The following is a 14,414-nucleotide window of genomic DNA, read 5'->3' as shown; positions in this document are numbered from 1 at the left end:
TTTCCTTGTCTTATTCTGTATTTTCTTGCTGTTGCAAAAGGACACTTTCCCTACACTGACCATTAAGCCAAAAATCATGGCTCTCAAGTCTTTCATTCCCCCTGGTTCCTTGTGGATCTAGATTACCTCACAAAGGTTTAATGAAGAGTCATGACACAGAGAACAAAAATCACCATATGAACAGAGATCCCATTTCCCATCTCCGGGCCAATCATAAATCCACCAGCCGGCGTCTTACAACTCAGGTACAGGGAACATTTATTATCGGGCCCGTGTGGGCTCTGATACATCCTGTGTGGTTGTGCTGATTATAGAGAAGGGAGCTGCATTTGCCTGTCAATTCAGAACCGTTTATTTGAAATCCGAGCCTCTGAAACCTGAGGGCCAATTCTTAATTTGGCGTTGAGCGATCTCACTTTGATCCCATTGCTTCAACTGACAGGGAGCCACTGTGGAGCAGGGCTGCAGCTCCAGTGTTTGGCAGGGATGGGATTTTGGCGAGAAGCTTTGTAGTTAACCATGGTCACATCACCCCTGAAGACAGAGCCTCTCTCGCTCTGTATTTCTGTCTCTCTCCCTCTCTCTGATTGTCTTTCTTGTTCTTGATTTTGTCTCTTCTTTGGGCAGCGGCTCCAATTGTTCATCTGTCACTTAAACCCACTGCGCCGCACTCATGCAAACCAATTCAAACAAGTGTCTCTCTTTCTCTTTTCTTTGGATTTTCAAGAGGTCCTGTCACCACTCTGCACTCCGGAGAGATGACAAATGGGAGACGGAGTGAGGCACACTCCCAACAGGTACTACTGATTTGTTTCGCACACTCTGTCGCTCTCACATAAGCAGATGAAGAAGAAGATGACGCTCACTTTTACTTTCAATTAATTTGTAATGTCAAAAACAATGACAAATACCCACAGTTAGTTAATAAAAGTGGATCAATCGAATCTCAATAGCTGCACTGGTAATCAGGGATTCTCCAGTCAAGGTTTTAGGGTCATCAATTACCAATCTGGATTTGTTCTTAAAACTATTTTCACACAACGTTCGCAAAACTTTTGACTGATGTCAGGCTGCTGCCCGTGCATTTTCCTTCCTCTACAGAAGTGGTAAATCATCTTCAAAAGTAATTTTAATAGGACCACTGATTCGTTACATCTCGCTCTATCCCATTATGCTTTGCAAAATCTTCAATTACCTCCAGGATTCTGGATACATCTCCCCGCGCTGCACGCTTCTTTGAGCGATCACAGAGCGGCTTCAAAGTGCGAACAGTATTGCAAACAGACATTTCTATATCTCTTTCACTGCGATGACATCACAGTTGCTACAGCACCATATTTGTTGCATGTGCAGTCCCGTGGGCTCGGCTCATTCTTATTTAGTCCGGAAATCCTGCTTAATTCAATTACAGGATTGTCCTCTGTGTTGATATGGGTCATGTGAGTCACAAACTCTTGGTTATATTTAGTTTTTTGCTCTCACATTCTTGCTCTTGCATGTATTTTGACAAACCTTCAAGACTGAAAGCCTGTAACCTGTGTTACAAAGTGTCTAAAATTCACCTCTATTGTGAGGAGATGCCAAGGTCGTCATCTTTGCTCGGTTGCGCTCCGCATGCAGGGAAGCATGGTGGCAAGTCTTTTTGATTTTCTGCTGCACTAACATGACTGCTGGCTCTGCTGGGTGTTCAAAGATGACTTGAATACAGCTGCTGTCAGTCATTCAACATTACTAAAACACCAAATCGCCCAAACACGTAAAGCTAATGTAATTATCTCCCGTATTAACCACAATCAAAGCCCCTACTGTCTGTTCCACTGCAGTTTTCCCCGACCTCCTGTCATGAAATCATACTATCCCATTGTTTTCAGAAGTACAATCTCCTGTATGATGATGTGGTGTATATGATTTGGTGTCATGTGGATGTCTCACGATCCCCTGAGCTCTCTGACAGATCATCAATCACCGTTGTCAGCTCGAGAAGAATGGCAGGCACGACAACATATCAGATTTTCCTGACAAGACATAAAATGCAGAGTTTGCTGGGTACACCCGCTGCCAGAACAGTTGTGGAATTTAAATGTGGCTGCATTTTTAAAAAGGCACAGCTTGTCCAGAGGTAAATATTGTATACACGTCTTTTTTTTTATTTTTATCATAGTCAAAGTTGTGTTTTTGTGACACTGGATACTGCAGCTCCAAGCACTGAAAGATAACAAGATGTCAAACTATTATTTTCAACGTTTCTGCACATCTATTTACTTTTTAGAACAATCCAATGTGCCATTATCCTTTACTTTATCCTAGGATTTACTTTTTATACAGAGATAATTATATCTCAAAACTTAACCACTAATATTACAGATAGTGCGACTACACCAGCAGCACAGATGACAAGATCTCCTTTGAGTCTTGTTGTTCCAGCACCAGTGTCTTTATGTTTATTTATCATGTGTCTGTTTGACAGTTCCTTCCATCCTGTAACAAACTGGCTTTAGAATATTTTTTTTACACTGACATTTATTGTCATCTGAGAAACTGCAGCCTAATCTTGTGACTAACCACGGATAATGAATTGTGGCGCACACAACAACACGTAGATTTATCAGGAAGGATGGCCTTATGGAAACACCCCACTCTGAAAGTGGGTCATTTTTGCTTATTTTTATTTATTTATACAAATTTAATGTAATAAAACAAAATATATGGGTTGATCTTCAATTTTTTTTTCTTGTAAAAATCTAACTAAAATATTATTGCATTGTTTCATTACATTTGTATGTACATATATTAATTAATTAATTAATTAATTAATATTTAAAAAAGGATGTTCTACTTCTTTATACTGGAAGTACAGTCTTACAATATAAGATTTCAACTGTCCCTGTCTCAGTCTCTCTGGGAATTTTTACCAATTCCCAAGAGTTTTGTGTTGGATGTTGGAATCTGCTGCCACTGTTGCTCGATGGGTGATATTATCTGGGGCACTGATGTACTGAAGGTGTAACTTCAGCACCTACACTCACACGCAGAAGGAGCAAGCATGGGTTTGTCGATGAGCATCGGAGAAACAAATGATTTTAACTAAAAGCTTGTTCTAAGTGGTACAAATTATTGTTTAACTTAAATTGGATTATACTGGTGATATCCACTAATCATGGGTCAGAAGAAAAGAACAATGCCCTGTTGTTTCCATACTGAATAACACAGTATAAAGACATCAATGTCAGAGCCCCATACTGCAGCAACCTGGCCTCATCTCAAACAAACACAAACACTCAGAATCACCAGTGAACAGACCTGATGTTTTCCTCCTGGTAATATCAAAATGTGTTTGTTTTTCTTGTGCTTTAATTAATTAAAAGCACCAACGATGTTTTTTTTTTTTTTTACAAACAGAACAGAACCTCCAAACGATGGTTGGCCACTTTCCAAAACGACCGATGCGCTCATTTGAATTCTGCTATTTCAGCCCAAACACACTGCTTTTTACACTAAATCGTCCACTTCCCCACTTCCTTTGTGTTTTTATTTATACACCTTGATGGGCCAAAGCACTCTATTTCCTCCACAAATACTCTGTCCTCAAAAAGGTTAAGAGCATTGTTCATGCAAGCTGGGGCCTGGCTGAGTGTGTGTGTGTGTGTGTGTGTGTGTGTGTGTGTGTGTGTGTGTGTCTTAGTATTGTTGGAACTTGTTCAAAACTCACGCCAACTTTGGCACAGGTATCAAAATTATACTATATTTGATGTCTCACTTTGTCGAGACAAACGCCTCTTCTTCTTCGTTGACAAGTAAAGGTCACTGTACATTGTATTAACCTGCTGCGTTATCAAAACAAATAATACAGTCTAAAATAAATTCCATTGTGATTTAAATCAGGTGATATCTGATGACATAATACCAAGATCTAAAACCTGAATGAAATGAATGAAAAAATGTCCAACATTAACTACATAAAGCCTCTTAAATTTCTGCTGGTTTTGTCATATATCACCGTGAACAGCAGGTAAAACAAAACATGACATTTACAGACGTCATCTTAGTCTCTGACAAGCTGCAATTGGCATTTTTCTCTATTATTGACATTTAATAGACAAACCATTCATCAATTAATCAAAACAAAAACAATCAGCTGAATGACCAATAGTGAAAATACCTGTTAGCTGCAGCTCTGCTTGGCGGTTTTTGATACTCAGTGCTAAGGATACAATTCAGTCAGTACTGAAGCGCCATAATGAAGAGAGGTGTTAAACTATGAAGGGGTATAAAGGGTTAAAATCATGCTGGTTTTGATTTGAAATGAAGAACAGCTGATTTTACCGACTCTGCTGTTTATCTAAGTTAATGAAGACTAATCAGTGAAAAGAACAAAGTGTTTTCTTTGGAAAACCTGTAGCACAGACTCTGAAGCATGAGCAGTCCTTATCTCCTCCCCCCACCCCCCTCTCTCTCACACACACACACACATACACACACACACACACACACACACACACACACACACACACACACACACCCTCCCCTCTTTGGCCAATCTGAGAGGCTGCAGCTGTGTTATACAGAGAGAACAACATCATGATCACATGAAAAAGATGGAGACAAAACAAGAGAAAGAAAGACAGGAAATGAGACGCACAGAGAGCAGATCTGATAAAACAGCAGCAGTGTTAATGAGGAGATTAAGCCTGATGAAGTCCACTCCTCATTCTGCAGGCTGCTCGCTCTAATACCAACCGGACTAGATGAGATCTCCCGACAACAGACAAATTAATTAGGATGAGCCTTAGTGAAATGACTATGAACACTGATCTAAGAGATGAATTTATATGTGATATCTTATTCTGCATGTGTTGATATCTACTCTGAAACCAACACAACACTGAGTTTTAATGGACATAATAATGAGGACGGCTGCAACTAGAAAAACACCTTGCAGTGAAAGTGATTTTCCTTCTCTTTATAATTACTTTTCATACTAGTGAAGTTGCACTTAATGCTTGTGTTAAGTTCTGAAATTCCACTTTCTATGTCCTTCTAAAGAGGGTTTTCCACCAGTGATCATCCCTAATACATAACATTTATGTGAGATAATAAGGTTCACCTCTACCATTTTAACAGGAAAGACTGATACACTGATAGGAATTTAATTTGCAATTTAATTTACATAAGGTTTGTGCAGAGTCTGTTTAGAAGGTCAAGTGCGAGGACAAATTTCTTGTATAATTTTAATGTTCTGACTCTTAACAAGGGACAATTTGTGGGCATTTGTTGTCCGAGATGGAGTCCTCTTAAATAATTTAATGGAAATCAACACACTGGCTGCAAGTCCAAAACTCCTGCGGTAAACAATACTTATGAAAAATACAATACAACACCATCAGAATGAAAAAAAAAAAAACGACCCCAATGCCAAGTCCTTGTTCCAGCTGGAAATTCAGAGTACCCTGCCAGCCACTTGGGCAAGTAACCAGACATCATTTTGAGGGGCTCATACTCTTCAAAAAGTTTAGCTGGCTGGTAAAACAGCAAAAAAAAAGACTATGCATTTTATAATTTACCAGCTCAGGGGGAATATATATTTCTTTTATAGCCTGCCCAATGAACAACACGGTACAAATGTAGGTATGGAGGTGGTTTGCACAGTTGAAAGCGGCCTAGCAGCTTTTACTTGCTGTGAGTCAAGGCAGCGGTATCGTGTTTTTAATCTATTTTTTGGCAGAGACGGGGAAACAACAGGTGCAAAGAAAAACCTGCAGCTGAAACTCAGATGCTTGTGAAAGTGCGGCTATGGTTGGAATTTTTAAAAGTAATCGTGGTGATGGGACAAAGCTAAAACTGCAGTGATGTTATCCTTTAAAGCCGCGTTTTAGTTCCAGAGAAATCCAACCTCAAGCCCAATACATACAGCCTGGCTTTAGACATAAAACTGTAAACAGTTCAACAATTTTGATGGATGTGTGAAAAGCCCATTTAATATAGGTGACTCCTCCATTTCCTCTGAACAACAGATGCTGATAGTAAATGGCTCTGCCCGTGTTGAATCCACAAACCAGAATGGATGGGTTTCATGCCCCCTCCGCACCGACTGCAGCGCCTTGGTATTCTTTCCAGGTTGAGCTAGTTTGACAGTGTGTGTGTGTGTGTGTGTGTGTGTGTGTGTGTGTGTGTGTGTGTGTGTAAGATGGGGTGATCTGCACGCACAAGCTGGTGCTCCTTTATTAGCACTGAGGTTCTTACACATTGAGAAATACACACACTAGACACAAACACCAACCTAGATTTACTTTGTGGCTGACAGGCGAATGAAGCGTGAAGACACAGAAATAATATCTAAGATCACACTAAATATGATAAATAAGTGCACTTTGATGTTGGCCCGCGTTTTAAATACAACCTGAGGGAAGGGGGACTGTGCTGATGATTTATGGCCATATCAGGGCGCAAAGGCAAAGCTCTGGCCCTGCAACTCTAACAATAACTGGCAAGGCAATAAGTGGTGCAACCAGGTTACTTGCGGTCACAGCACTAAACTCCATTATGAGAAGGATGCTGTGTGAAAAGGTTGAGTTTGTGCATTTTCCTCTACCTCTGGCTGTGTTTGAACATTACATGACTCACTTGACGAATACTTGTCAGCACAGTAAACAAACACGAAAACCAACAAACGCGGGTTAACGCAGCAGGAAACTGAACCCTGAAGCCTGACAGTACGGGTATGAGTGGTACAGAAGCAGATTTTGTTCAGCACCACTTTATGTGTCAGCAGCACGGATGCACAGACACCGCAGGAGCGCATTCATACGATGGTCGTCAGCAACAGTTCCAGTTGATGATGCTGCTCACTCTCTAAAAATGTTTAATGCCAAAGTGCCATCAGCTTTTATTTTGAAAAACCTATTAACAGTCTTCTCCAGTATCAAATGTCAAGCCCTTTAAAGTCATTTCTGAAATTGGTCATCTAATAGCACGCAGGCTGGGCTTCTTCCTGGCCATCAGCCAGGTGTTGGGTGTCATGTGGGCGGAACCCAAATGTAAAGATAGAGTGACACGTTTGTACAAGCGTTTTTTTGGTGGAGTAACTGAAAGATTCAGGGGAGAGGCAGATGGGAATACTCTTCACTGATCTCAAACCCTGCAGACACACAAGCCTCCTTCAGTTTCTTATTAGTTTTCTAAAAGCATTTTATGACAAAAGACAGGAAGGAGCAGAGTTTGTGACTATTACATCTTGAATGAGCAAGTCATACTCATGCGGACGCCCAGGCAAGTTCACAGAGCCACAGGTAGATGATCTTTTATTTACTGGACCATGAGGCAAAAAAATTATTCAGAAAACAGGATATTAAAGTATTGACTTCAGCAATCCCTAAACTGCAGGAGGCTGCTTTTTTCTCCCATCAGCTGTGAAGATGATGCAGAATCCTAACACACTTCCTCGGTGCTGTACCAAATCCCTGGCCTACAAATGAAGCTGCACAGCAGAGAAAATCTTCATGACAATAAAACTGCAGATATTCCTGCGATGGTGAGAGAATTAAAGTGGGAAAAAGCGTCACCCCAACAAAACCATTAAATATGCATCTTCCTCTAGATTAGGCAGCACTAACTGATATTACTAAAACACACAAGCATACAGCTAAATATTGGTTAATTTCGGTGGCAGATGGCGAGCCTGTCAAACCTACTGGGCACTTTGGCAAGAACCCAGCATGAATGCTCATGTTGTAATTTCCAAACCTGGACAGAATAACACAATTCAGAGATCTCCACTTGGCTGCTGTAAGTCTAAATACACATGCCCCTATTGCCACATGTGATTCAGATTGTCAGACCAGCTGCACTGTAGAGCTGTTCTGCAGCTAAGGATTATTTTCATTATCAACCTGACAATTACTTTTTCAATCAACGGTTTAGTCTATTAAATGTCATCACAGTTTATCACATCATAAGGGGACATCTGCAAAACAGCTTTGGCAACAAGCAGTTTAAAATGCAAGGATGTTCAGTTTACAGTGATTAAAAGAGAGAAAAGCAGTAAATCATATCAGTGGAGTAGTGATATATCTGATCAGTTAATAAGAGGTGGGTTTTTTTCTGCCCCCTTCCATATTGCTGCTGTAGCCACTTACGGCTCTTCTGCTGCCGAAAAGTCACAGCCTCTGTCAGCACGTCCACTTGCCCCCCTCTCTCACATGAAGTGCACTGCTCCTGGCTACTCCTATATTGTTTGAGTCAGACCAAAACAAAACCAAGGCAGGACCATTAATGGCCTCGCAGTATGTTGAGGTTGACAGAGCGTAACACCCGAGCGATTCGCAGCGATCCACACATCCGTCCGAAGGCATCCCCTTTTCCATTCACCTTGCAAGCAATCGACTGCAGGATCCTGGCTCTCCATCCATATAACAATCACTAATCTCTCTATAAACATTGGTAACACACAGTAGAAATGCAGACCATATTGAATGTTGCACTAATCTAATAACACAAACGGTCTCACAAACAAAAAAACATATACTATACTATATATCTGTAACTCTGACTGATCACCAATACTTATTTTCAAATCAGAGGTTGCATTACTGCAAAATCCCTCCAGTGTTGACGTGTTGCATTCAGGTGTTACATATTAATCTTACTGTCTACAGATAGCTTTAGCTGGGATTAATGAGGTTTCTCCTGTTGTCACCACAAAAGGAGAAGACTGGAGACAAAATAAGACCAGCCTGTAGTAATAATCTCTGCATAGAAGATCACTTTCCAGTGCTCATTCTAGCAGACCTCCTCCTGTGCAGACATACTCATTTGGCAGTAATATTTCAGTAGAAAATTGTTCCCAATAAGGATGGCTGGCATGAGGGTCTGGACTTTTTTTCTACAAACCAAATGACATAAAACTTCACTGTATTGGACTGGCAACCTCAGCAGTGGACGTCACATCTTAAATCCTCCCCCAGAGGAACTGAAACTATCTGTGCAGCTGGATGGCACAAGAAGCAAGTGGGAAAATATATTTGTTTTGTCTAAAGTGTGCCTGCCAGAGTTCGTCAGCCCCATAAGTGTCCAGTAAAACCAGTCTTAACCCATAACCCATCTGCTGCATCGTGTTAAATGACTACTATAGAGGAGAAAAACTTCCAAATGACCACCTTCAGACAAAGCCATAAAGTCAAGCAGACGAGAAGCACAACGTGACGGAGGGAAAGATTTTAAAATGCCAACAGTCAAAGAAAATATTTTCTTGGTTGTAAACTTGACATTGAGAAGCTTTACAGGAGAGAGGGCAAGTATGAGACAGAATGACTGATTGTCTATTTGAGCTGTAAGAAGAAACTGTCCTATACATTGATATACTTTATATTCTGAAATTACAATAATATAAATAAGAAAAAGAAATCAGGACGTGATAAGTAAAGTGAAGCTCTACCAGAGCCACTGGATCCTTGTGATTTACAATTTTTCCAAAAACAAACATCCATTGCACAAAATCATAAAGCTACAAAATAGTTCAATACAGTGAAACAGCAAGTCATTTACCCATATATTTTCAGGCATTTTGAATAATGGTCAACATCTCAAAAATTCACTTGAACAGCTGGATTAATCCATGGCAAATCAAATAATAATCTTTTCTTTCTCAAAAGCTTTTATAAGACTAATAAGAGGCTGAACTTGAGAACAGAGCCCCGGTTCTCTGGGGGGTTTCTGTGGCCAAATACAGGTGGTGAAATTATTAGGAGTCTGCCTCTGTTCCTGAGGGTCTCTTCAAATGCTAGCACACCTCATTTTCCAGGGGCTGTTGGGACCCTGGTACTCTGGAGCACACAGTGATGATTTTCAGATCAGCTGAGGCAGCAACAAAACAAAAAGCAACTGGAACACATTTATATAAGCTGCTATAAGCAGACAAAAAATAAATAAAAAAGTATATCACATCACATGAATGCTTATGTGAGGTTAAAAGCACCGGGAGCATGCTTGTGACTTTACATTTGCATAAAACTAATTTCAAGAGATCTCTAAAGTATTATTCTCCCTCTTCAAAAACTTAAGTTGTCATCCCAGGGACATCTGAGTGGCTTCTTCTTTTATATCACTTTAACAAGCCCCTTTGGTCCAGAGCTACATTCAATGAAACATGTACCGGTATATTTTGTATATTTTATTTCACTCTAACTATTTTAATAAAGCTATATTTATTTATTCATTTTTAATATTAAAGGCTCAATTCAATAACACACATGTCTTCCAAGGATGCAAGCTTCCGCTGCAATCTGCAAATATACAGGAAGTAGATCACAAAGCTGAAAATTGCCAATAAAATGAGTCAGATTCAGCTTATTTAATATTGAGAGAAAAAAAGATCAAGAGAAAAAAAAAAAACTTAGCACCCGAAAGGGCCCAAAAAAAAAAATGCAGCCAAGTCACGTTTTGCTCTTCTGTGTCGGCGGACAATAATAATTGCGTTATTTCAAGCAGGCTGCATCCAAAGCTCTGGGAGGCTTTCAGGATGGAAAAATGAAAAAAACACCACAAGGGACGAGGAGGCAACACTCAATGGTCCCCACTGTGAAACTGTTTGAGAAATTGCTTTTAACACCTTGCCCAGCACTCAGTAAAACTAATGACCTCCCTGGCCAGCATGGAGGAGACCTTTCCTATTAAATTATCCTTTCCACCTCCTGTTTGGCATTTTGTGCATTTTATTTCAGCCATAAGTCTTTGGTCGCCCCTCAAAATAATACACAGTTCATGCATGTATGAGTCAAGCTAAAAAAAACCTGATGCTGCTTATGTAATTATAAGTTAAATAACTATACTATTTTTGAATCCCTCAGTGTGTAGGTAGTGCACGGCTTAAAAATAAACAGAGGCTCTGAAAACCCTCCAAGCCAGACATCCAAAGTGCAATTAATCAAAATATGTAAAAAAAAAAAACACATTTTTACTTATGTGCAAAGTAATGTTGTTCAACAGTTCAATTTGACAGATCAGAGATAAACAATCTCAAATAAATTAAACAAACACTTAGGGAGTTTGGGTTAACATTTTGGTAGAGCATCATAAAATTAAAAATATGCAGATTTTAAAGTACAAAATAGCTTTCCATAACTGATTTGCTGCCTTACAGTAAGTTATTAAAAATGTATTAAATGTCAATGAGGTAGACTTCCCTTTAAAGTAAGTGGGGTCAGTTAGGAATAATATTTGGTAAGAGGTCATGAAACTCGTCGAGCACAGTGGATTCCAAATAGCACGAGACACTCAGAGGAGCCAAATATGCATTTGATTTAGGAAGGAACAAAAAGAGCAGACGATGGCTGGCTACCGGCCAAAGAGCCTGGACAAACTAAATGACAAATGTAAAAGCTGCAGCCAAATTTCACCAGTATTTGGCTCGCAGAGGGCAGTCATTTCCGAGCCTGTTTAAGCAGTTACTAAAGCTTTTCAAACAGCCAGCGTGTTCTAGCTCATCAAGTTCAACCGTGTCTGTCCGTGGGATGGTGCAACAACACTGGGGCCAAGGTGATAAAAATTTCTGTCGTACAAGAACTTAAACAATTACACCCAGCGGAGACACAAAGGGCAAGCGTATTCAGGACAGCCCCAGCTGCACCAGAAGATGAAGGAAAAAAAAGAGAACACCTGCGCTGACGTGTACCTAAAGGCTCAGAAGAACGCGTCTCACTCTACAAACTCTGCCCCACCCCTGGGTGTCACCACAGACTGCTGAAGAAGTGGAGAGTTGCACCTGCCTTCATGGCCTCAAGCAAACATTAGTCTGTGATGGTAGGAACCAAAAATAAACCTGGTCATTTCTAACAATTAACAAACCTTGTTGCAAAAGTTTCTTCTCTGTATATTTATTATCAAATAAGTGACTTACCTATGTCTGTGCTCGTCATGTCCTCCCTGTCCATGTATGACCACCTGTCCAGAGGCATGCTTCCCCTCTTTGGGCGAGTCAATATGAGGGATGAGCACATCCTCCAAGCCCAGGTCAAAGCGCTTGTGCTTGGAATTGTCCGGGAGGAAGAAGAAGGCCCCAAAACATAAGGTGATGAAGGCACTGAGAATGAGGAGGAGGATGAACTTCTCGGAGAGCCTCAACGTAGCTCTGTGGTGCGGGAAGGAGGAGGCGCCCGGTGAAAGAGTGGGTATCCTGCGGCCCGACAGCGGCAGGAGAGCCGGTGTCGTCATGTTTTGACTGATGAAATTTAAAACTTAGCTCAGGGTAGGGGTCGGGGGGCAGGGTGGGGTGGGGTTTACAAGTGCCACAGGAGTTGTTGCAGCGGCATGCACCAGCTGGTTGACTTTATTATCTCATCCCTGCATTGGTAAGTCCAGAAACCGAAAAGGGCTGAGGTCCCTCAGTGAAGGAGTGACTGGTCAGCAGGAGAATGGTCATGACGATTCTGAAAGAAGAGACATTACAGATAAAGAGTTAGCATTGAATTCAAAGTTGACGAGTTACCAATATTTCATTGAGATCTATTTACATTGTAGTTACCAGAGACTCGCCACCATTTAATACAAATCTGATCTTTTCCTCCCTTCATTTTAATCACCCTACATCCACACAGGCAGCACACAGAGCTGCTACCCTTTATAGTCTTTCCTTTAGTTGTCATCTCTCCACCTTAGCAGCATGTCCCTTGTAACCACTAGTATCATCTCGCCAAGCCCTCTGACAAGCTTCTATAGAGCCAATTACGATCACACATACATGCTGACAACTCAAGAAGCCGGGGTGTCATATATCAAGTGATAACTGAAATATTAGAGTAAAAAAAACAAAAAACAATCCCCTTGCATGCTATGGTGAATTAAGCAACATGTCATCTCATAAATAAATACCTCACAATCTCTCCCAGTCACACACACACACACACACACACACACACAAAAACACTTAATCCTTTGACCTAGAGAAACAAATGACAAACATATTTTCCAGAGGCTTAAGGTATCACGAGGCTGTGCAATATCGAAGACCAAACCATCACCAAACAACTGCCCTCTGTGTATACTCTGCCATCTCTGCCAGCACTAACACTGCAGGACGAAGCCAGCTTTCTGTGTTTGTTTCCTATGAGTGCCACATAGCTTGCAGGTATACACATATCGTGATTAAATGATCTCAAAAATGACGGCGATGAAGAGCAAGCTCAGCCTACGTACAAACACCCTCCTGCCATCGGAGTCGACCGGAATGACAATTCACAGTTGTGTGGAAACCTTTGGCAAGAGGGGCAGGACATGCAAGCTAAGTACGCTGCATCACTGTATGACATCTGAACTTGGAGCCCTTCAAGCAAATACTCGTGTGGCTGTACTTCACTACCTCGTAATCGCATATGTAAGAAAGACATGGAGCAAATGTTTGGTACCACTTAGCAGCTGCTCCAAGTGCTTCTGCGAAGGATGGATGGAAATAAAACGAGTAGCCCCTTTAAAGACTAGCCGAAAAAAAAAACGGTCGTAATAACGAGTGTATTCACGTATTAAATGTCTGAGACGATGAGTTTTAGTCAGTAGTTTTCCATCGGGTCTGTGTGTAGCTACGATGTCTCGGCGTCTCTACGCTGAATACCAAGTTCATTCTCTGGCAGTGCCAGTCTGTGTGAGCTGATTAGCCGATACAAAATGCTAGCTAACAAGCAAACGAGAGGCTAACTTATCCGGCTAACGATGGCTAGCAGGAAAAAAACTAGCAACGGTAAATAAACAACCGGGCAGCAGTCAGGAAGAGACGTGGATTTAAGAAAAATATTCCGACATACGTGTTTGGGCTCGCTGACATTTTAGCTATCCCTTGATAAAGACTGAGCTGAGAAACCTGCAGCCTGCTGAGGTGCTAGCTATTAGGCTAGGTTGCTAACGCTAGCTAGCTGGTTATGAAGTGACAGAGGCGGTCTCTTGTGTGGACGCCGCTCTGCTGCTGCTGCTGCTGCTGCTTCTGCTGCTGCTGCATCACCACCTTTCTCATTTGCCGGTGAAAATCGATGCCAGTCAAGATTCCCGGTCCGCCGTTTGGAAGAAGCCGCTGTAGCAGGTGTCCTCATGTCCACGAATGGTAACACCGCCGTACCCTGCTCCGGCTGAACCGTCCGCCGTCAGTTCAGAGCCACATAGCGTTACAGCTCCGAGGACGCTGAGAGGAGGTTGATGACTGGCCGCTGTGTTGGACTGCAGCGACGGACTGACTGAACTGCTGCTGCTCGGTGATCCAGCATCAACTACTCAGCCTGCCGACTTAGGGACCGTCTGACAATTTCGTTTGGCAGAATTATAATGTGTAATATAACATATAAGTGTGGTGTGGGAACAACTGTAATAATCAGTGGTAGCAATTTGTAATGCTTTAATGCAGCGGTACAATGCAAAATTCCCAGTTTTAGAAAACCAAA

General features: G+C 41.4%; 1 protein-coding gene across 1 annotated transcript in view; it reads right to left on the bottom strand.

Annotated features, from left to right (window-relative positions):
- Nucleotides 1-14,209, bottom strand: part of man1a2 (mannosidase, alpha, class 1A, member 2) — a 127,111-nt gene extending 112,902 nt beyond the window's left edge. Inside the window, exons 1-2 of the mRNA XM_087177873.1 lie at nt 13,788-14,209; nt 11,891-12,419 (exon numbers count right to left, since the gene is read on the bottom strand). Of these exons, the coding sequence (XP_087033999.1) occupies nt 11,891-12,204 (314 nt within the window). The 5' untranslated portion in view covers nt 12,205-12,419; nt 13,788-14,209. The remainder of the gene's footprint in view (nt 1-11,890; nt 12,420-13,787) is intronic.
- Between the last annotated feature and the right edge of the window lie 205 nt (nt 14,210-14,414).

This window comes from Seriola lalandi, unplaced genomic scaffold, assembly GCF_002814215.2.
Source record: "Seriola lalandi dorsalis isolate HSWRI2012SDOR001 ecotype SW California unplaced genomic scaffold, Sedor1 jcf7180002054659, whole genome shotgun sequence".
Lineage (NCBI taxonomy): Eukaryota > Metazoa > Chordata > Actinopteri > Carangiformes > Carangidae > Seriola > Seriola lalandi.
This window is presented reverse-complemented; position numbering and strand designations above follow the sequence as displayed.